Source organism: Cyanistes caeruleus, chromosome 1, assembly GCF_971803275.1.
Source record: "Cyanistes caeruleus chromosome 1, bCyaCae1.hap1.1, whole genome shotgun sequence".
Lineage (NCBI taxonomy): Eukaryota > Metazoa > Chordata > Aves > Passeriformes > Paridae > Cyanistes > Cyanistes caeruleus.
The window spans coordinates 117851151-117875103 of NC_141701.1; the positions used below are offsets into that span (position 1 = coordinate 117851151).

Consider the following 23953-nt stretch of genomic DNA (forward strand, 5'->3'; position numbering starts at 1 on the left):
AACTAAAAGTGTAAGTGTGTAGATTAGAAAGTTTTCTTAAATCACTAGGTGAAAAAGTTAGAGAACAAGAGACAAGATGCAGGATTTAAGGTGTTGTCTCTTGTCTGTTCTTCTTTCTTCTTCATGTTCTTCTCCTAGAGGTTTTTGGGTAGCAGTAAGTGGACAAAAAATGCTGCAGTGCAGCACAGAGGTGATGGGTCATTGGGTCATTAAGAAAAATAATATATGTGTCTATTGTTAATTGGGTAAAAATAGGTATAAAGATAAAAGAACTGCGTATTTCGGGGCCATTTTGTGCATCAGACATGAAGTGTGCCACAAGGCCTTGTTTGTACCATCAGAAGAAAGAAATGTACCAGATTGCAAAGATTAACCTTGTGTAGCCAGCCTGGAGAGACCTGTCAAGTTTTGTGATGACCTTCTAAATAACACAAGAAACAAGATTCTAATGAGCTTGGGAGTTTTCTTCGAATCATAAGAACTGAGATAAGCAGGGCTCCCCACGAGGGAGGATCCCAAAAGAATTCAGTCCAAAGGAGGCTGAGAAATCCAGGAAGAGACAGAAAATTACAGAAGAAATGCAGCAGAAACAGAAAAACAGAAAAAAGAGTTTTTAGAGAAAAGTTACATGCCGGTGTCCAGCACCTGAGGCCACAGATCCGATGTCACATTTGGGAGAGCGAGGTGGGCGAGCGGTGGCAGCGAGTGGAGGCTGCACTGCCCGGTTCCTCCTGCTTGCAGGAAGAGGTTGGCTACCAGCTGCTAAGCAAGAAAGCAAGTGGAAAACTGTGACCTATAGGAAACTATGTGAGGCATGTCTGGTCTCTGAAGACTACAGATGAGCTGATGATACCAACACTGAAAACAGATGCTAAACTGATTGGAAATTATTTTGGCAGAAAGCCATAGCTGGAGTAGGAGCCCTGGTACAAACAAATTGATGCAAAATGCATCTCAAAGTCTCAGATCTGTTTGATTTTGGGAAAAGAGTGAGCTGTTCTCTCTTTGGCACTGCTGTAGGGCTTTGCACAGGCCACACACCAGTGCATCTTGCTGAAAGCAGTGAGGTACAGGCAGAAAAAGCAGCCAAATGCTGCTTGTGGCACCAGCACCCACTGGGGAAGCAGCATCTTAGTGAAGCTCCTTGGCTGACAGCTCTGGAAGGATAGGAGTAGCACCAATTTCAGCTCCTCCTGCTGCAGGCAGAACTCCTGCACTCATGGTGACACCTCCCCAGAGTCGTGGGTAAACAATGAAAGACTCTGGAGAAATTTTACCAGACCTTGCAAGCTGGAACAGCAAAGAAATACAGGCTGGTAAAAGGTGAAGGCTAGGGGAATGCCAGAACACAATAAAAGCTGGAAAAGCCTTTTTCCCTAATCCCCAAAGTTGGGGGTTGAGCCTGTAGTGCCATCAGTACTGCTTCTCTGAAAACCATCCCCTCACAGGGGCAGGGAAGGGAAGCTGGAACCTTTCTAAGGCTGATTTTTTTTTTTTGGCAACACACAAGAAACAAATCTAAAACCTGTATTAGGCACCAGAGAAGTGGAATAAATAGCTGTTCATTAAAAAATACATTTGGGTCAATGTATTGAAATATTGGGAAAAAACACATGGTGACATCATGGACAAAAGCATTCAAATGGGCAGAAACTTAGCTCAGTTGCACCAATGCCTGGAAATGTCTGGTGTACTGCAGCATCTCCTGCAATTCCTCTTCTCAGTCCTCATACTTGTGCTTGATTCTTACTCTACCAGTTGTCAAATGATAAAACTTTTCTCCTCATGGCTAAAATTCAGGGGAAAACTTTGCATAAATGTATTAAAATGATGTTTAAAACCTGTACTCCATGTTTTGCTGTAGTGCTGAATTATGGTCTCATATTGGGCATTTCAATAGCTTTTTTTATTTCCTAGAGGTCAGCAAAACTGCATGCCAGCCCCATGCAGAGCAGGCAGGGTTTCCAGCTGGGCTAAAAGGAAATCAGCCCACTGAAGGTTGCACTCTGCCTCCTTGCATTGGTCATAGCTTTCGTGCTGTGAGCCTGCACTGTGTTTCCCTCTTAAAATCAGAAAACATACTTTTTATCCATACAGATGAACCCTACGGAAAAAGAATATTTAAGGATATTTTGGTTATTACAGAACCTAATGTGTTCTCTTTGACCTTCCCATTTTAACAGCAGCACCTGTGTGTTCCTACAAACCCGACATGCTCAGCACACCAATTTCTTATTTTGAACCATGGATCTAGATTCCTGCAGGGACAGGAATTTAGCAGCCAGTATCACATCCCCTGACCTTTACTAACAAACATGGCAAACTGTCAAAGCTGGGGCTCTTTCTGCAGTTCATCTGGGATCCTGTAATGGCAACAGATTCACTTTTCTAGCCAGCAGAAGTTGCAGTGAGGTGATGCTTGCCTGGGAGGTATCTTTTTGTGCATGGGATTTCTACCAGAAGACATCTGTGCAGCGCTGCTGGTCTGTGTTTGGCTGCTCAGGAGAACGAGGTAGTTTGCAGAAGGGACTGACAACTCATGCTCAGTCCTTGCTGAAGCAAATACAACTCCTGGCTTTTGCAAGGATGATGCTCTAGGGCCAACTGCAATTAGAAGGGCTCAGAATTTCCTGTATCCCATGGGAGACAGGAGCTCTGGCTGAGCAGTGCTGCTGCAATGGGATACGTACATCCCATCCCACCCCTGCCACAGGGCTAGTTAGGCACAGGCAAGGGCTCTTCTGCAGCTGAGAAAATGCCTCTGCCACAGCCCAGCTCTCTCCCTGGTTGTTGCCATTTCACAGAGGGACTTTCCCTTGCTAGAGACACAACTGGGTATCACAGATTTGCTGTCAGGTCCATGCTGTCTTCAAATGGAGTAAGAAAAGGGAGAGTGTTGGGGAAGATGAAACAGGGAAACCTTATGAGTATGATTGTTTGGCAAAAGATTCTGAAGATATGTTCCACCCACATAAGGAGCACCAGTCCTTATCCACATCTCCAGATGACCACACAGGAGTTTCTGAAGTCTTTGAAATCTCTATGGAAGAGATTCAAGTCCAAGGACAAATAATACATGCAATTTGAAAATATGAGTTTCTCTCACACTGCCCAGCTGGGTTTTGTAACTACAGTCTTCACATATTTACACTGTGGCCAAGGACCCACAACCGTGTGCCAGATACAGCTTTTATTCTTGCAGTCTAAACAGGCTTTATGTGTGTTAACATTCTTCATACAAAGATACATACAGGCAGTTTCTGTCAACCAGAAACGTACTGGTTTTGACTGTTCACACAGTACCCATAACAAATGGAGTCCTGAAGAGCACCTTAGGCCCTATACTGTAATAAAAGAACCAAATCCATGCAAGGAGAAAACGAGATTTAAAAGCATGCTTATTTAAAATAAGTTTATTATAATGAAATAATATAAAAGTTTGTCAAAGTCTTAACAATGCTCCAAAAGAAGAGACAGACGCTGTATGATTTGAGAGATGATGCAGACTGGAAACCAGAGTATTTCAGACTGAACTGCTTATGACAGCACAATTTGTGCAAAGCTTACACTGAGAGAGGTGATTTGGGGGGCGTGAACAAGCCCTTAGAATTCAATAAATTTAAAGTGTGAGGCAATATACCTTCTTTTCATCTTTAAATGTATTTTGGTATGTATATATTTGAGTATGGAAAGTAAGGCTTACATTAAGCTTAGCTTGACATTGATAAAAATGTATGCCCAAAACTGGCTTAAAAAAAAAAGAAAAGAAACCATAAAAGCAAGCTGCCTAGGTTTTCAGTTTAATTATTGTATTCTGGAATGCAATTTACTCAGTTTCAAGTAGACATAAATCTCAAACTTTCAAAATGACTTTAAATAAAGGAATAAATAACTTTTGGACCCCTTGAATGTTGAAATGCAAAAGAATGTTGACATACGTAGTGTTAAGCAGAAATAAGGAAATGAAAACAAGGAAGTTTAATACTTAAAAAAATCCAGCTTTAGCACATTTGAAGTATGTGGGGGAGAAATCTTACACCAAGAAAGGGCCATTAAAAATGACAATCCAAGACTGCATTTTGAAGAACTGCATGCCAGTGGGATGGTGCACGTGTGTGTGTGGTGCACGTGTGTGTGAGTGAAGCATACGCCTATGTTATAACTTCAAAGCAAGTGCTTAAATCCTTGTGTCAACTGTGAGCAGGGTCAGCTATGGCCTGGGTCTGCTCAGAGCCAGTTAAGTGCACTATGACACCCCTCCTGCATGAGGGAGGTTTTATATTGCTTGGAGTAAAAAGAAGTTAGCAGGGTTTGTTCACCAGGGGGCTACAGAACAACGAGGTATGAATTCAGTTTTTTCCACACTGCTTTTGTTTTTGGGGCTTTGTTTTTTGGTTTTGTTTTTTTGTTTTTTGTTTTTTGTTTTCTGCACTATGTGGGCAAGAGAAGAGAAAGAAGTAAACTAAAACAACAAAATAAAACAACAGAACCAAAAAGCCTTATGCTTTCATTCCTGTGAGGCAGAACACCCAAGTCTGAAATGTCCCAATTTACATTGCCTGCCAAAGAATTCACGTCTGAATATCCAAGTTTATATTTGCATGCCTTACAAATCATCCTGGTTTGTTCTGACAGCAACAGCTTTGATAGCAAAGCAGATGACAATGGAAAAGGAAAGGAAGGACCAGCTGGGAAGAAAGGTCAAGACAGCCAGGTAGGAACATGCTAATGATCTTTCCTGGTGTCTGAAAGGCAGTTAAAGCTTCCCTAAAGGTTTTCACAAAAGCTGAAGTGACAATGAAGAAAGAAAGGGTTAGAAGGTCCAGCATATGGATATACATAGTACTTTTTTCTATAATGGCCCACACCCCTTTGCCAAAGCAGGCTGCAGTCACCTGGGGCAGATTTTGGGCATACTTTTTACATGTCAAACCAACCAAGCAACACTTTTCAAACTAGGAAAGATTTTAAAAGCAAACAGCTGTAACTTAAATCCTGATGATGTTTTACAAAGCTTGTAAGTGAAGGTACATGGCCCTTAACTTTAAATACATCTGTTAAAGGGAGATCCACAGCACAACAGTGTCAAACAGGGATGTTGGACTCACTATGTTTACACTAAAACACTTGAGTATGCAGTAGTCATATTCTACAATTGAAATGTTACAGAACTTCAATATGAAACTGAATATGGTGTCTTTAAATAGTAGAGGGGACTCCAGAACATAGCTTGTTTAAAAACCAAACCACAAATAAATAAAATAAATAAAAGTGTCCGATTACTAAGCAGAACTTGACTGAAATTGAGAGCTCTGCTCTAATGCCAATGACATTACATAACAAAGATGTGTTCATGATCTCTATTGAAATATGCTGACTGCAATTATCCAGTACTAGATAGCACTTCTATCAGATTGCTTTGGGATTTACCATGTCTCAGCAAGGATGCACACTGTATGGGCACGGCTGTATCAGAGTTCTATGCTCATCTCTACTAACTTCACAAAAAGCAGCCCTACTCCCCCCTAGGGTAAGGCTGTGATTACTCTTATTTTGCCTTGGGTAAGTAAAATCCCTGAGAATATGCAACTGCTAGACATTGAAGGAAACAGCCAAAAGCATTTCTAAAGGAAAGGGATGCAAAACTTCAGACTAGCATAACTTAAGAAACCAAAGCAGTTCATGTGAAGTATACAGAGCTAGGGTTATCTGTTATCTGAGTCACGTGGATCTCTATCAGTGTGTAGGTCAGTTGTTCATAAATGTCAACCATTAAAAAAAAAAACAAAAACAAAGAAAACAACCCTAACTAATCAACAAACCAAACAAATGAAGCAGAAAACACCGACCTTCTCTCCAATTCTAAATTTGAAGGCAAAAAATTAGTTGCTTATTCTCTACAATTATTCTAATGAAATGCCATCCTCTCTGCTTGCCAAACTGACACCACAAAAGAAGATAGTGAGTTGTCTGTCAGTGCATTTGCCTCCACTTGGTCATCTGTTCTACTACATCCTGAGAGTGATAACTTGGAGTTCAGCTCTGCAACATGCTGCATATGGGTTTCTTTCTCAGAGGTGGTTTGACTGCAAAGATGGCATTCAGAAGTCTGAGAAGTGCTCAACGCCCTGCAAGAGCAGTGCATGGTGAAGTGCAAGTTTTGAAGGCAGGGAGACCTTGCTCAATTTCTTCTCTGCAAGGGCCCTGTTTAACAACAAGTATAGAGGGGTCTCCTAAAAACGTTCTCAAGCACCAATTCCAGAGTTCAGAAAAAACAACTTTACACAGAAGAGCAAGATGAGAAAGCCTGCTCTGAGGCAGGATGCCATGCTGATTAGAGAATAGGTAATGTGGATCCCTCTCCCTGCTTGTTGGACAACAGAAGAATGGTAGTAACTGGAGCTAGTGGCCCAATGAAGCTTTGCCTACAAAATAAAGCCTCCTCCTGTCTTTTTGAAACAATTTTTGCATCTGATGCACACCCAACAAACTAGTGGTTCTCCTGCTAGTTAAAAAACAAACCAAAACAAAACAGAAACTCCAAAAATACCTCCAAACACTCTGAGCTGAATATATTTTCCTACTACTGGAAAAACTTAGAGCAAAAAAGAATTCAATTTTTTTTTTGTGATCTGATGGTTAATTTCTAGCAAAGAGGGATCTCTTCCTGGTCTTCTCATAACTTAGCTGATATTTTGTGGAAATGTGGTCTCCATTATCTTTCCAGATCATTCCGCTAAAAACTGCTACAGTGAAGTTTCTCAAAGAACAGCCAAAAGACCGTGAGGAAACCATACAGGTTGGAAAGTTGGTTGTTCTCCCACAGGGTGGTTTCTTTGGATTCATGCTTAGAAGCAGCAGACACTGAACTGAAGCTTCAATTTTAACAATTCAATTTTAGTGGGAAGTGAAATAATTGAATAGAGCTTTGGTCAAAAGTTTTGACTTTGTACTCACACATATACTACTTGATTTAATAAAATGCACTAAACTAAAACTTTATTCTTTCTGATCCCTCTTGAGTACCTAGGAACTACAGATATGTAAAACTCAGAGAAGATGACAGAGCAAGAAGTCACACTATTTAAACAGTCTCTTGGGAATCTGGAGAGGTCCCAGCTAACTGGGTGCTGGCAAGCATTGTCCTCATTTTCAAGTAGGGGAAGAAGAAGGACCCTGGAAACTACAGGCCTATCAGTCTCACTTCAGTGCCAGGTAAAATCATGGAAATGATTATTCTGGGAGGTACTGAAAAACACCTGAAAGGGAACACAGTCACTGATCACAGCCAGCACAGCTTCATGAGAGGCAGGTCCTGCTTGTCGAAACTGATTTCCTTCTATGACAGGGTAACCCACTTAGTTGGATCTAGGAAAGCCAGCTGATGCAATCTTTTTGGACTCCAGCAAAGCTTTCAGCACTGTCTCTCACAGTATCCTTCTAGACAAGATGTCCAGCACACAGCTCAATAACCATGTTACATGATCAGTGAGCAACTGGCTCATGGGCTGGGCATGAAGGGTTGTAGTGACTCATCAGGATGGTGTCCTGTCCCTACTGGGGTTCCACATGGCTCCATCCTTGGCCCTGTGCTTTCCAACATCTTCATAAATTACTTGGACATGGGACTGGAAGAGATGCTAAGTAAGTCTGCTAACACCACCAAACTGGGAGGAGCTAGACTGGGATTCCCTTGAGGCAGGGAGGCCCTGCAGAGAGACCCTGACAAACAAGAGACAAGCAATCACCAAATGCATGAATTTTAGCAAGGACAGGCGCCAGATTCTGCACCTGGGACAGGACAGTCCTGATTGAGTGCATAGACAGGAATGAGATTCTGGAGAGCAGCACTGCAGAGATCTCAGGGCATCCTGGTTGATGGCAAGTTGAACATGAGTCAGCAGTGCCCTGACAGCCAAGAGGGCCAACGCTGTCCTGGGGGGCATCAGGCACAGCATCGCCAGCCAGTCAAGGGAGGGGATTGCCCTGCTCTGCTCTGGGGCAGCCTCACCTCGAGTGCTGGGTGCAGTTTTGGGCACCACAACATGAAAAAGATGTTAAACTATTAGAGAGTGTCCAAAGGAGGGCCACGAGGATGGTGAAGGGTCTGGAGGGGAAGCCTTATGAGGAGGTCACTTGGCCTGTTCAGCCTGGAGAAGAGGAGACTGAGGGGAGACCTCATTATGGTCTTCAACATTCCTCACAAGGGAAAGCAGAGGAACAGACATTGATCTCTTCACTCTCGTGAGAAGTGACAGGATTCAAGGAAATTACATGAAGCTGAGTCAGGGGAGGTTTAGGTTGGGTACCAGGTAAGTTTTTCACACAGAGGGTGATGTGACACGGAAACAGGGTCCCCAGGGAAATGGTCACAGCACCAAGCCCATCTGAGTTCAAGTAGCTTTTGGACATTGCTCTCAGGTACATGGTGGGATTCTTGGGCTGTCCTGTGCAGGGCCAGGAGTTGGGCTTGATGGTCCTGATCCCTTGGGTCTCTTCCAACACAGCATATTCTATGACTCTATGAGCATCTAATTAGAGCCCTGGTATCTTTCTTTATACAGTAAGTTTGATGTTGGCATTTTCTTCAAGTATTATATGCTTTTCTTAAAGCTCACCATGCTAGGCTCTTAAGAAAGGATCAAGTATTCAGTGTGCAGAGCCTCCTGTCACAGAGCAATGCAGGGCAGCAGGTCTGCAGTACATTCATGTTACTAACAACACTGGTTTTAGCCTAGGAAAAGCCAGCACAGCTTCTGTGAGTTTGGCAACACTGCCTTCTGTATTTATGAAAACTTACTAATTCTAAGTACTTCACTAGCACAGTCTTCTCCCCTCCTGCAGATGAGTTAAACTTAGCTCTTTGTACTAAGCCATCTGAAGCCCTAGGTCTACACAGAGAGACCTGCTTATGCCTTGAACTGGAGTCAGTAATTCACAGACAGCCTTTTGGTTGGTCATCAACACAACTAGGAATTTTGTCCCTAACCATATCACTAACTAAAAGGACTTCTTCATTATTTTTAATAGCAGCAATGCTAAGGAACATGTTTTTATCTGTGTCAGCAAAATAGGAAACAGGGGAAGTATTTCTTAATTTCTAGTCACTTCTAAATAATTTCAAAATTCTAGACTTGTAATTGGTCCCATGTTTAATAGCTTCAGCATAAATTTCAGCTTCCCCTATACTTTACTCATTTCATGTCCACTTTCATGAAGTTTCTGCCCATAATGACAGTCTATGAAGTTAATGATATCTGCTTTTCAAACTGCTAGCTGTACTCAACTTAAAAGCAACCATTACAGTTTTGCATGAATTTGATTGAAGAAAACCCAAAAACCTAAAACAGAAAAACCCTCCTAAACCTTAATAAGCCAGGATGTGGTCTTCAAATGCTTGTGTAAAGTACTGTTGAAATTTGCTGGGCTGAGTCTGTGCCTGCAAATTTGTGGCCCACTAGTAGGAGCTGGCAGGGAAGCCATAGCATGTACTGGGAGCTGGTCAGGAAACACAACATCCTGTTTCAAAGGCTAGACCTTGGGGCCACTCAGACCACTAGCCACATACACCTGTGGTGAAGATCTCTGTAATATTTGGATTAAAATGTTTATTTAATTTAATAAATACTTATGTCATGCAAATATATTATTTGCATTAAAGAGCTTCAACCCAAATTGAGGGACAAATTCACCACATTACAAGGTGGTGTTTAGCTGTCCTTCTCTTCTGCTGCTGGGATAACAATAGCTCTCACTATCCTCCTACATTATGGCAGGGAGTGGGCACAGGGAATGGGAGAGTCAGAGGCAGCAGCACCTGCCTGGGTGCCATGTTGGTGACCCAACAGTTGTGCTGCATGAGCAGGTCTCTCCTCAGGTACGGCAGCAAAGGCCAGATTCTGCTCTGTTACTTTTATGAGGCGAAGACGAGGTGCACAGGCAGAAGAGAAACAGTCAAGAACATTCATCATGGACATAGTTATGATCCAAAGAAAGACAGTACCTCTGCATTTAAATGCAACACAAGCGTAATGAAAAGATAAAAATCACACATACCCTTCCCCCAAAACACTCAACACCCTTCCCACCTGAAAAGACACAATGAACAGAAACAATGTCCAAAAACCAAAATGGAAGAAATCTTTGTTAACAGACACAGTCCCTGAATTTTTAAGATGTGATCTTGCTGTAGTCATACCACCTCATCTGACTCCAAACCATGTACTTCATAAAGAGTGTCCAAGATATTTAGCTGCTTTTCCATGGCTGGTAAGTAAATGTTGAGGTCCCTCTGCATTCCTTTGTAAAATGTTTCTTCCTGAGGATCGCACTCATCTACAGACAGAGCTGCCACAAAATCTTCATACGTTGGAGCTGCCCTTAAAGCTAACTGGGAGAAGAAACAAAGCTTTTAGATTTGCAACACAGAATGGGGAAAGAAATACACCTAAAGCCATGAAAAACTTCTAAGACTTTCCTCTTTGCACTTAGACTGCATAGCTTCAATTTAATCATGTGTACATGCATATAGCAAGAATTTTAACTAGAAGGGAGACTAACTTTTCTTTTTTATTATTTTTGTGTAGATCCCCAGTTTAAGATATCTTCCGAATACCTAACTTTTAGAAAGTGTCAGTGTATCATATTTTGTATAAATAAATTGAGCACATAGAAATTAACTGAATACAAACCTCAAATAAAGTACAGTTTGTTAGGGGAGCTCCCAACCCAGTGTTACACACCATCACCAAATCCTCAACATGCTATTTTAGAAAGCTCTCTCCAACAATTCTGCTTCTCTCAGTCAAAGTCATGACTGCCTGGATGAGGTTTTCTTTTTTCCTTTTGTAACTGCAGTGATAATTTTCCAGTGACAGACACAAGGGGGAGCTGCCAGACCGAATGAAAAATTTCTTCTAGCCAATACATTCTACTTCAATTCCCCACACACACTGTGTGTGAGTGCTCATCATATTCAAAGAGAGATCAATCTTCAAAAAAGCAACCTCACATCCTCTCTTCTTCATTTAATAGCCCTGCAAGACTGCTCAAAAGCACATAATTAAAAAACTGTGCATGCAAGTGCAATCTGTCTGTTTCATCTCTAGAAAGCAGGCTCCACCCTGAAAGTCCAGTACTAAACACACAATCCAGTACTAAACACACAAGTGAAAACCACAATCCTCACTTTGAAAGTAAGGTCTGGGAAAGGAATCTATTAATTTTAATACTCAGAATTTTAACACAGTTTATGACTTACACACAACATAACATCACATGAACAAGACTCCCAGCTCTATCAGCAGCCAAGATAAATACTTACTGCAAAGACCCCGCGGACAACCCAACCATGGTGCTGCCTTAATGTCTTTCCATAAGCATTGTCTTAAAAGGGAAAAAAAAAATAATCAAGAGATAGATGTGTCACAGTTTTAAGTTTGCATCACAAAGAGAACTTGGAGCTTAGAAATTACTACTCAAGGGTTTACTCTTGCCACTCAACGTAAATGATGGCTGTTTATGAGTTCTAAAGTTATGACTGAAAGGAGATGACAGATTTGGGATTTTTGCACTAGAGTCTCAGCTCCACTGTCAAAACTCCTTCAACTCACCCACAGAAAGTAAGTGCTCTAACAGACAGGAAGGCTAATGTAAAGTCTATAAAAAAATACTGTATGGAGTGAAACTCCAACAGTAAACCAAAGCTGCAGTGGTGGTACAGATGTAGAAGAGCTTTTCATGGGAAGAAAGGGAATGAAAAAGTAGAAAAAAACAGCAGCATGACTCTGCTGCAGACACAGAGCAATTCAAGGAGTAGTTCAGGCTTAAGCCTCCAGACTCAGAAGCTCAAATAAGTGCCTAAACACTTTCTATGGTGTTTAACACCCATATCTGGTAGCAATGTATATACAGCCTCACTTCCAAGAGCTGCTACATACTTCAGTGTAGTAGTTCTTTTTACTAATCCTATAAGGCAACTGCTGTGCTGTGTAAAAGAGGATAAAATAAAAAGCTTAAAAAAAAAAGCTGTTTCAAAGTTGATTTAAAGGATTATTACATTATACTGCATGCATATAGAGAGGGTCTTGCCCAGGAGTAACCAAGTCAAGTTTAACGGGGGTTGTTGTACTTGCTATGGCCAGTAGCCTGACAAAGAAAGTGTCAGAAATGGTGTACTTGGAAAAAATCCTTTTTCTTTGTTACAACATCCCTTCTAATTGATGCAGGCAATTCACAGCTATATTGAAAAAAAGGTGATTTCAAAGAATGATGGCAAATCACACGAGGAATTAGAAAACTAACAAAACAGCAATTATACATTTGGGAGTGCTCCTACTACAAGCCAGCAGAGAAATTTGAATGAGTCAAAGCACTTGTCTCCCTAAGATATGACTGTCTCTTCTGCCAAAAGTATGCCAATTAAAGGAATCTATTTGCTAATGAATCAACATTTACCAGTTATCTAGTAACCCATCTCAAGGCAGCCATTTTAAAAAATTCAAGTTTTCAAAATTGTTATGTCTTAGAAATCATTGCATCATCAGTCACTGAAGAAGACACAGTTCTAAACAAGAAGGAAAGTAGCCAAGTATGTAAATTTAGAAGCACATTAAGAACAAAGCAATTGGTACTTACTCAGAGCTGTTTGGATGTTCTTTTCCCCATTCTTCACTTCTGTCAAAAACCCTTTCAAGAACTTTAAACCTCTGCCAGGATGAGCACATGAAATAAAAGGAAACCATATTTATAAGAAAGTAACCCAAAGTATAACAAAGCCCCCAAAGTTGGAATACAACCCCGAAGTGCAATAAAACTCAGAATTAAGGAGAAAATTCCAATCTGAACAAAATCGCAGCCACCTCCTCCAGCCTCTCTCCCAGTGAAAGGGAAATACACTTTGCTAAACATTTCTGCTGCAGCTTGAAATCATCTGCTTGATGCCCTAGCCAAGTAGGATCAGTCAGTCATTCACTGTAACTTCACTTTTACAGGAAAAAAGTTCGCCTGCAATGTTTTTTTCAAGCTTTCGGCAAAGTTGCAGTGGTACGACCACAGACAGCATTAATTTTGAGGCTGACTTCTTGAAGAAGTTTGGATTGATGGAGGCTGTGGGAAGTAACCAGCCTGCTCCATGTACACAAGTCTGCACTGGTGAAAGGTCCCAGCAGCTCACAGTGAAGGCAGATAGAAAGCCATTACCTTTTCAGCCACAGGAGAGCCTCTGTAGCAGAGTTTCTAACTTGTGCTACACCTGCGTTCACTTCATGGAGCACAATCTTCTGAAGGGTATCAAACTCTTCTTTGTTGGTTATAAATTTCTGGTTTATTTTCTGGAAAGAATAGAATGGGCAAAGCTTTATGCCTTTTAAGACCCAACAGGGGCCTACAAATACACTACCCATTTAACAGGACTCTTCCCTGCTAAGAGATACTACAGATTCCCAAGGATGTCACCCACTATTTCCCATGGCATGGCTGCTCTGACATGGACATGCCATTCCAGGGCACACCCCAGACATATCTGGCTGACACAACCAAAACAAAACATCTCAGCCAAAAATTTACATTACCTACCACTTCTGTCCAACAAAATGCTTGAGGTTCCCTTGACATCCTCCCCACTGGAGGAAAGGAGTTAATTCAAATTCTTCGAGCAAGTCCCATTTTCCCAGAGCTTCAACTACAAGCAAAATTTACCTTCTGACCACTGCAAACTCTCAATATTACACTTAGCATGCCTATGGTTTCAATTTATTCCCAAGTTTCTATACACAACTCCTCACACAAACAAAAGAGATAATATATAAGGGGCAGAAAAACAGATTTTTCTTCTACATCACATTAAAAGAGTAACTGTCTATCACTTGCCAATTAAATATTCTATGTTTTTAATTAATTAAATTAAGTATAGAATAGAATATATATATAGAATATATATATAATATATATATATAATATATAGAATATATATATATAATATATATAATATATAATATATAATAGAATATATATATATTCTATTCTATAGAATATATAGTATAGAATTAAGTATTCTATGTTTTAGGTTTTTAAATAGCATTATTTTCTCTTACTATTTTCAGTCTTCCAGTGACTACCTTCTATAAGGTCCAAACAAATCTGACTGTATACAATATTCCATAGTATACACCCAGAAGACATGTTTTGCTTTTATTGTAGTTTTTTTCTCTTGAAAGAAAATGCTATGAAAAGTCTCATTATGAACACATTTTGTCTCATAACCAGTATTTCAAAGGTTCTTGAAGGCTGTTCAGAAGGTACTTGAAGCTGGAAGAGTTTCCAGAAAAAGAACCAAGCCTGCATGGTCTGCCCCAGTCTGCTAAGAAACTGCTTCTTGAAGTATTAAATTCCTCCTACGTGACTGAACAAAGTTTTTCCCCCCACCCCCTCCATTTGTTTTACAGGTTAAAGTCAACATTGCTAACATCACATCATGACTTATAACCCATACAGTTCAGGATCAGTCATATTCACTAGGTGTAACAGATGTTTTACTTGGCAGTCAATCAAGTATTTTATAAGTTTGCCCACAACTGGATTTATTAAACGCAGCATGCACTGTCAGAACAGAATTAGGGGCATTTCAGTGCTTCAGTCTGACAGATGGCAACATTATCAAATATTAAATAACCTTCCAGTATTGACTCCTACCACAAAAATTCTTGAGCTCTAGTCTCTAAAGTAGATACTCTGTTTAAAAACTGAAAATCAGTGCTAGAAATAGGTTGTTACCTTGATGTTGCCTACAAAATCCATTTTAACTGGAGCAAAAACAGTTGGTCCCAGCTTATCTAGGGAAAAAAAAAAGCACAGTACTTTAAAATTGCATCTTTTCCCAGTTCTCATGTTTCAGTAAAAATTAATTTACTCATTTAACAATCTTTCTAAGTGTCAGGAAAATATTAAATGAACGACAAACTGATATTTTTCTCTGGTATAGAACCAATCCATCCCAGTTGCTACAAGTTTCTGACCTACAGTTCAGAAATCTTCAAAAGGCTGCATGCTCACAGGGCCACCACATCCACTACATGCAGGGGGGTCAAGCTGGTGGGGGCTGTGCTAGGTGAAGATCAAAGTCTTTGGAAAAATCAATAGAGTACAGCTGATGGTGTGCTATCAGCTGTAACACACTGTAAGGCACCTATGCTGCTTTTTAGAGGGGGAGAAATTGCTGTTCCATACAGACACCTAGATTGCCAAACAGCTTATATATGGGTCCCATCCAAATGAGAGTGGATCCTCTTTAAAGCAAGGGGGTAAGAAACATGTTCTCAGAATCAGTCAAACTGATTCTGCCGATACTGGTTCTACTATATCACTTTAGTGAAGAAACAAGTTTTCCAACCCTACTGCTCCACTTTTGCTTGCTGCTAGCAGCAGTCAGAAGGAGTCAGAAGAAAAGAAGCTGCTTACCCAGAACAGGCACAATTGCATAACACGACTCCAGGAACTCCTCTGTTGGTATGCCTTCCTCCTCCCGAAGCTCAATATCACTGAACCTGGTGTCCAGGACAAACAGAAAATATTGTTACCTTAACAATTCTTTTTATGTAACTTGAAAAGCAAAACTAGATTTCCTGTCCAAGTCATTTGCATAGAAGTAAAATTTATAGACATGAAACCAACAACATGGCTTTTGTTTTACTGTGTTAAAGTAACTGACTGCAGAGAACACACATTGGGTGGTGTGCAAGCAAGGACTGCAATCACAAACAAGGAAAAACTTCCCACTTCACTCTGTACAGCTAATTTCACAAAAGATATCTTCTTCCAATTATTGTGCTGTAGGCAGTCTTGTTAAATCATCTCAGTAAAAACAGCTTTACAGACAGAAAAGAATTAAAAATAAGTCAATTAAAGGCTTAACATTAAGTTGCAATAATCCTTTTAATTGAAATCTGTACTACCTATTGCTCATGACACTGAAGAAGGTAGGAGAATCCTTTTCATTTCCTTCTTCCTCACACAAAATCAATCCACCTAAAGAATTTGTTTCTGACTGCAGCAACTTGTGGGCACCACAGCTTTCTACAGCTTGCAACTTGTCCTCTCCATCGTCTTTAATGCCTAACATTTACAGGAAACAAAAGAAAAACAAAAAAAAAGAAAAAAGTTACATACACATATTGTTATTCCTTTTCATCAATGTGCCTTTCTATTTGAAGGAAAGCACTTGGATATGTGGATAATGCAAGTTTAAAAGCATCCCTGCCAGCACCACTACTCTCACTGCAGGTTTGGTAGGTGCTGAGACCACATTTCAATCAGTCACCCCCCATTTCATTTTATTAGACAGACCAAAGACCAGGCTACAATACAGGTGAGCCCACACAACATCAGCAAGAACAGTCTTGTGAGAAAGAATAGCACTGAAGAAGCAATTTGGTACAGCAGGGAGCTGACTCATCTCCTTGAAAGGAAGATTACTTCTCACATGGCTGTAACTTTCCCACTATTGTTGAAGTGCCACAGTGCATTTTCAAAAGCAAAAGAATAATAGCAACATGTTTACTCCTTCTGATAGGTAAGCAAACTGGCTGCTTAGATGGACACTTGTATGTTATCAAAGGCTGCTATGTTCTATGTGATTTCTATAAATATCTCTGAAGTTTCCCAGAAAAGGTCCAGGTACATCTTCCCCACTGTGGTCTATTTTATTTCCTCTTTGGGGCCAAGTACATCTGTTTCACATACAGCACAAGGAAGACAAAGGAAAGACAAAATCTTTCATGTACATCCCATATGTGGTAAGACCCTCTGACCTCATGGAGAACTTCAGAGAACAAGTAAAGAAGCAAAAATGATTCACAGCATCTGCATCATACAAGCTATAGCAACAGCACATCTTGCTGCCAGACTGCCAAACTAACATCCAGGATTTCCCAGGGAACCTGTCTTTCCAGGAAAGGGATACTTTCAAGTGTCAGTGAGAATCAGAGAGAAACCTGAAGTGGAATTGAGCTTCTGGCTGAAAGGATCAAGCTGCAAGGAACTCTCTTCCTCCAAGTGACAACTGAAAGCAGGCTTACAGCCATCCCTATTAGTTGCAGAACCACTGAACAAACCTGGTGCTGGGTGAAAAGAAATCCCCTCACACCAGACCAGCAAGTCTCTTCAAGGCACAATAAAAATGGCCTCAGACACCACTGACATTCACAAGCAAAGTGTCTCTGCCGAAGAATGACAGAGGTTTGAGTGATGCTACTGATCTGTCCTGCACCAAGCCACATAGGCTGGGGAATAGAAAAACAGCCCAAGTCTGCAGTGACCCTGCAGGAGTTCTATGCAAAACCCTGGGTGCTCTGAAATTCAAACTCAATTGTTTTCAAACTCAAACACTGTAAGCCCTAAACGACAGAGAAATTTGCTATGGGACTTTAGTGCACAAGCACTTTTAAAGACTGATTTCTTAAGAAAGGGGAAAGGGAAGGAAAAGTATCTGAGACAGGGCAGAGCTCTTGGGGTCAGGGGGAGCACCCAGCTACAGCCATCAGCGAGACAAAGCCCATGGGCTGGCTGGGTCAGCCCACCCTCTATGGATGGCCCTGCACATCCCAACTCCACCCCATATTGACAACAAAACTCTGCAGCTCAAATATGTGTACCCAACAGGGGGTAGCCTTTTCTCTTTTGTGCACAGGAATCACAGTAGCTAAATGACACCAACACCTTGAATTAGTTTGATGTCTTTGCTTTAGTGCCATTTTATTGATACTATGCTAAATGGTGTCCTGTGTGTGTTATTCTGCAGGGATGTGCCATGTTACATAGTACCAACCCCCAAAATGGGAAAAACTCCAAATGGAACCCGTAAGGGCAAAATCACTACCATCATTAACTTGGACTTAAAAGCTTCTGCTGCATATTATGTTTTGGAACATTTGTCACTGACTGCATATTTATGTTTTGGAATAACAGCCAGGCAGAGACAGCCACTGTTCAAGAACGGTACAGTCCATTCAACAGGATGTGCAAAAATCATGTTACATGAATAATTATCCAAATTAAGTTTAGCAGCCCTTAACAATATAACCACACTGGAAGGAATTTTATACTGAATTAGTTCAACACTATTTCACTGAAGTCACATACAAATCTAAGTTCACACTATTGCTATGATAAAGGAAGAAATAAGATGCTTTCTAGGATACTCTTAGTTGTAGAAAAAGGGTTAATTTTCTGTAAACATTTGTCAGAGCAATCAAGAGTGACTAAAAGTTCAAGCCCTTATGCACACAAAGCTTCCACATACTAGCAGGGAATAATGTGCCTGCCTACAGTGTACAGAGAGTCCAAGCTCTGCCAGCTTGTTTTGTTACACACATCAATCTGCACCTGGAGGGCCCCAACTTGTCCAAAAACAAATTTTTAATTTCCTTCTCCATTCAGTCCCAAGTTAGCCCTCAACAAAGGCAGCAGAAGCTATGCTGAGAAAACTTGCAAGGGGCAGTATCAGACTAAAAAACTGATATTCCCTCTCCTGAGAGTCAGGAATCTCACAAGGTGCCTACACCTTCCTTAATTTACACCTACAGAATAATCATCCTGGACAAAAGACTGCATATACATACCTGCCAAATCCTCTGCTACATGATCTTCAACATAAACATCACCAGTCCCCTCGTTGGTTTCCAAGTTTAAACATTCCATACTTTTAATAACTGCTTGCTCTTGATGGTTAATTTCTGCTTTTACACAGCCGTTTTCACAGGGGCTCAATTCCACCTGCCTGAAGAAAGGGAAAGAATAATATTTAATACATAAAGCAGTGCTTGGTAAGCTTCTTCCTGTGATCACACAAACAACAAGAGCAAAATAGTTGACAGAAGTTATAGGCTGTCACAGGCTGCTCTGAGCAAAGAACTTGCCTAAAATAATAACAAGAATGAGGCAGCTTTTTGCAGCAAAGAGGATTAAAGACTCAACCTCAGCTTTCAGAGTTCAAGTATATTTACAGTGATCTTTATTAAAAAGGTACATAATCAAAAAAATACAATTACAGAAAATAAAATTGCAGGCAGGTACTGTAACTTCTACAATATCCCCCCACTAGTACTTGAAAATATACATCCTTGCCACCTACTTCAGGAATCAGTCTGCTCACCATCAATGATTTTTATGGGCTTATGGAGTGGAACCTAAAATGCAGGAAGCACTGAAGCGGGAGAGAGCTGGCTGGTGATTGAGCAGTACAACACCAAGTGGACTGCAGAGAAAAATGGAAGGGAGAGGACTGATACAGAAGAGACATGAAATGGGATGAGCCAGAGCCCTTTCATTCCATCTGCTTCCAAGAAGGCAGCTCAGAGTGATACAGTTCTGCCTGCATCCAGTAAGAGCAGAGTAGCAGTAGGGAAAAAACAACCAAGCACAGATTAGAAAGAGACTGACAGTAAAGACTTCTATTATACCTTTCTGTTGAGGTGTGACTGGACATGACAGAGTGCTTTACCTGCAAGATATGGAGGGGAGAGAATATTGTTTAAAGCAAGTAAGACTGTATCATGCTTCTCAAATTTCACATTTTTTTTAAACACAAGTTGAGACAGCAAAAAACCCCTCCCTAATTATCTGACCTGGATGCAGTACATGTGAAAATGGTGCTACATTATTACACCATTACAATATTGTAAAGAAAAAAAAGAAAAAGGAGAAGAAATAAAATCAGAAGATTTCTTTCAGAAGCTAGTTAGCAAGTGTCAAGTGAGACACCACACAGCATATGGAGATAAAGCAGTGAGTTCCCTTTGCAATGTGTTCTTCACTTAATAAAAAAGTTCTGAATAAAAAAGAAGAAACATGAGGCTAGACATTAGGTATGGTGAAGCAATCCCATTTCTCAGATGCAGTTATGCATCCACCTTCCTACATAGACCTTTCTGCTTGCCAGAGATGCTCCAGTTTTCTACATGTACTTATGGATCCATGATTCAAGAAAGTGCCCTTCTCATTAAAAAGCTAAACTCATTACCTCCCACTGGCATATTAGCACACATCCAACACTGCTGTAGTTTAACAGAGCAATAATTGCTGTGAGTTCCCACATGGACAAACTTGCTGTAAAGCCAAGGTATTTTGAAACACCATTGTATTACTTTCTGTGAAACACCAGTGTGTAACTTTCAGGCCTTGAAAGTTAATATTTAATAACTTCCACCTGTCATTAAAAGTTAAGAGATTGGTCACTGCTTATTAAAAAAATGGCCCTACCTCACTTGCAAACCACAAGAAATAGCAGAGCATGTCCAGTGTGGGACCAGTAGCTATGATATGGGTAAAAAGACATTCCCTACTTCTACAAATCCTACTTTTGACAAAAGGACCCATTAGCATCCCTACCGAAGCTGAGAAAAGAAGATACTGGCCTTTACCTTGCTTGTTCTGAGAACTGCTAAATTTGGGGATCCAGGTGGGGTCTGATGCAGTAACTCAGAAGTGAAGGCAGTATTTGCAATCTGCATACATTCTTCAAGAGTCTTCAGGAAAGTGTCACAAGTTGATTTCAACAGAGCTCCCATATCAATCTCACTCTGTGGGAAGAAATCAACTGGAAGAAATGGACTCACCACAGATGAGCAATTTGGACTAATGTCTGCAAAGCCCACAGCTGCTACAGTTGTGATTTCTGGTTAACATGAATTAAAATTCAATGTGTCAGCTGCTCAGAGCTAGCATCACATATTACTGTGGCTATGTCCCCTTGCAGTATTACCACTATTGTCAGCCTCTCAGTACAAGAAGCTTAGTATGCTTGTGCTTTGAAATCAATGCCTCTTAGTTACTTATCTTATTGGTTTTAGAAGTGCATGAAATACTATGCCTGAATGTATTCAACAATGGCATTCCAGGAAACACCACTGACAGGAGATATGAAAAGTAAGTAAATTAAATAGATGCAGAATGATCTGCAGATAATCATTTCAAAAACCCCATGAACAAAAAATTACTGCAAATGACAAAAATACAGAATGAGGTATCACATTGCCTCTTCATCTTTGCAAAGTGAGTTATTGTTGCTGAAATGCTTTTAGCAATAAATCTTTGCAGTTAAATGCCAGTAAGATCAGGAAAAGAGTCTTTCCCCAGATGCATGAAATATGAGCAGGATAAACACCACATTATAGGTCAACACCTGTGAGCTGCAAGTTCTAACAGTGCCTTTTAGTCATTTGTACATCACACCATGCTTCTAATTCATATCTTTTAATTCACCTTAAACAGTCTGCCAGGTGTCTTTACAGAGATGGTTTGAGCATACAAACCATCTCTGGTCAGCCTTCAACTGTTCTGCCTGCTCATTCTGCACCTGAGGACCCATCTCTCCAGTGGGAGGCATTCTGCAACTCCACACCAGCTTCTCTAGCAAGGGAAATGCATCTTCATACATTTCTTTCTCAAAGCAAGGGGCTGATCACTGCCTTTAGGAGATCCCTCTTAAATAAGGCTTCTTTGATCAGAAAGATTTCCAAGGCTTGAAACTTTAACTTAAGTGAGGCTAACCAAGCCAGTTCTTTATATCACTTTTGGCCTTTTTTTGTGGTCTGCAACATCTCTTGACCTTTTAATGGTTTTGGATGTGTTTTGCTGAGCGGGATATTAATGACTCAGGCAGAAAAATGTGTGTTTTGTGCAAATTATCTCTTTATAAAAGATCTTTTGCTTTTTTTGATCCACTGTAAACACATGATCACCTACAGAGGTGTTACTGCCTAGATCACAGGCACCATCTCACTACTTGCTAGCCCAACAAAGGGCAAGTCATTTGCAACAATATAGTAATACTTCATTTAAACAATAACTGTTTTGTGAGCACTTTATTTACCTCTCTGCGGACAGAGGCTGCAACATTAAGCAATTGAGTGAAAACTACATTGGCTACCCAGGAAAGCTCATGTGCCCAAGACTTTACAGATGCGGTCTCTAGCAAAAATAGAGCTGTACCTCTGGTTCTGACACACCAGAAATGCTGGCTTCCTTTGTTTTATGCACTTGCTGAACAAGGAGGTTACAGTACAGTCTGAGTTCAGACATTTTAGTCTTCAAGGCTTCTGTGTTTTCAGTGAACTCTAAAAGTTAAACAAAAGAAAAGTTAAATTTACTGTATCCAATACAAGGCAAGTACACAACATTTGGTCTTAGCAGGCCTTTTAAATAGGACAAAAGCCCTACATATAACATTCTTTGTTTTCACAAAGTAGTTTAAGGTGCAAGCAATAGCATTGTTTAGATAGGGTTCTAGTAGAAAACACCTAGAAAAGATGCATTCTGTCCAACAGAAAGAGATTAATTTAATATAGATATCCTTGAATCACAGGATGGGTGAGGTTAGAAGATACCTTTGGTTATCAGCTAGTCCTACTCCCCTGTTCAAGGACAGTCAGAACAAATTACTCAGGTCTAGTAAGGTTTTGAACAATGCCAAGGATGGAGACTACACAACCTCTTCTGTGCAGCCTTTCAGCACTCCCTCCTCTTCACAACATAAACATTTTTGCTTATGTTTCAACTGAGTGGTTTGTATCAAAATTCATGCATATTTTCTCTTGTTCATTCACTGTGAAGACTCTGGCTTCATCTTTTTTATGCTCTCACTAGATATTTCCTTTAATCATCTTATCAGCCCTTTGCTGGACTCACTCCAGTGTGTCCATATGTTTCTTATACTGAGAAACAGAGTACAGAACTGAGAAGACTAATCCAGATAAGATTAACAGTCATTCTGAGATTTTTCAGAAGCAATGTTTCTGATATTAGAGTCACTGAATCATAGCACTGCACATCAGAATCCCACCTAGTGAAGGACTCTACAATAGAATCTTCTGCTCAGTTCTGACTCAGCTTGAACCAGCAAATGCAAAGCCTGGTGATAACACACATAAGGCTATGAGGAGAAGCAAATCCTCACCTCAGGGAAAGGAGTGCTCACCACCCCTGCATTTGCCCAGGACATTAATAATTTGCTGGTTTTCCATCTTTTGTATAGTCACTGTGCTGAGGTTACACGAAGTTAAGAAGGCATAAGGCCTCACAATGTTCTGTGACTAATGCCACGCTTGTAAGCAAGAGGGGTTTTCACTGGGGGAGGGAGAAGCGAGATTGCTGGTGAAAGCAAAGTGGTAAGTGAATTAATTTTCATAGCCTTACCATGATCAGATTTAAGGATCTGCATACTAATAGTTTTGGAACCCAGTGCAAACCTCTTAACTGCTGAGGCATTCTCAAAGTGCAGAAGACAGCCCAATTGGAACACAGAAAGAAAGGGTGTGAGGAACTCCAAAGCTGAAGAAACACTGGTGTGAGCGGCTGGGTCATCATATTTACACAGCTGGACAAGGTGGGGGTCTTACATTCTTGTACACTGTGTACTGCATCACAGTGACCTCTAGCCAGGGCCTATTTACTCACTGGACTTACATAACCCATCAGCACATGGTTTTCAAATTATTTTTATATAGTGTATTTTAAGGAAAAAGTAGTTTTCAAATCCCTACCCTGAGTATTAATACCTGAGATTTCTAGTTAATATTCCCACATGTCTTAGCTTTTAGCAGCACCAAAGACCTGAGGCACAGGCTGGACACTGAAGATGTATGTACACGCACTAGGGAAAGCATGGGGAAATATAAAGCAAACATTCTGTGCCAGCAAAAGGGTGTTCTTACCTTTTTCCTTCTGTGTCCTGCTGTCAGTCAGACAGGCTTTGGCAGTTCCTAGGGCAACCAGCCACTTTTGCCTTTCAACTGCATTTCTTGCCTTCAGATAGAAGTACTGCTCCCCTGGGATAATCAGGTCCATTCGTGTGTTATCTGCAGGATGAACTGAAAGCAACAGATTTCAGACCAGCCTCCTGGCTCTTCCCAGCCCAACCAAACATTCCAACAGATGTGTTAGGTGGCAAGTCAAACAGTAA

The 23953-nt window shown here is 40.6% G+C and overlaps 1 protein-coding gene across 1 annotated transcript in view; it reads right to left on the reverse strand.

Annotated features, from left to right (window-relative positions):
• Positions 1-3398: 3398 nt before the first annotated feature.
• PLEKHA8 (pleckstrin homology domain containing A8) overlaps positions 3399-23953 on the reverse strand; it is a 31341-nt gene continuing 10786 nt past the window's right edge. Inside the window, exons 3-14 of the mRNA XM_023919179.2 lie at positions 23706-23861; positions 21985-22109; positions 20415-20573; positions 19455-19495; positions 18615-18772; positions 15951-16110; positions 15457-15542; positions 14773-14831; positions 13201-13331; positions 12637-12707; positions 11324-11385; positions 3399-10390 (exon numbers count right to left, since the gene is read on the reverse strand). Coding sequence (XP_023774947.1) covers positions 10193-10390; positions 11324-11385; positions 12637-12707; positions 13201-13331; positions 14773-14831; positions 15457-15542; positions 15951-16110; positions 18615-18772; positions 19455-19495; positions 20415-20573; positions 21985-22109; positions 23706-23861 — 1406 coding nt within the window. The 3' untranslated portion in view covers positions 3399-10192. The remainder of the gene's footprint in view (positions 10391-11323; positions 11386-12636; positions 12708-13200; positions 13332-14772; positions 14832-15456; positions 15543-15950; positions 16111-18614; positions 18773-19454; positions 19496-20414; positions 20574-21984; positions 22110-23705; positions 23862-23953) is intronic.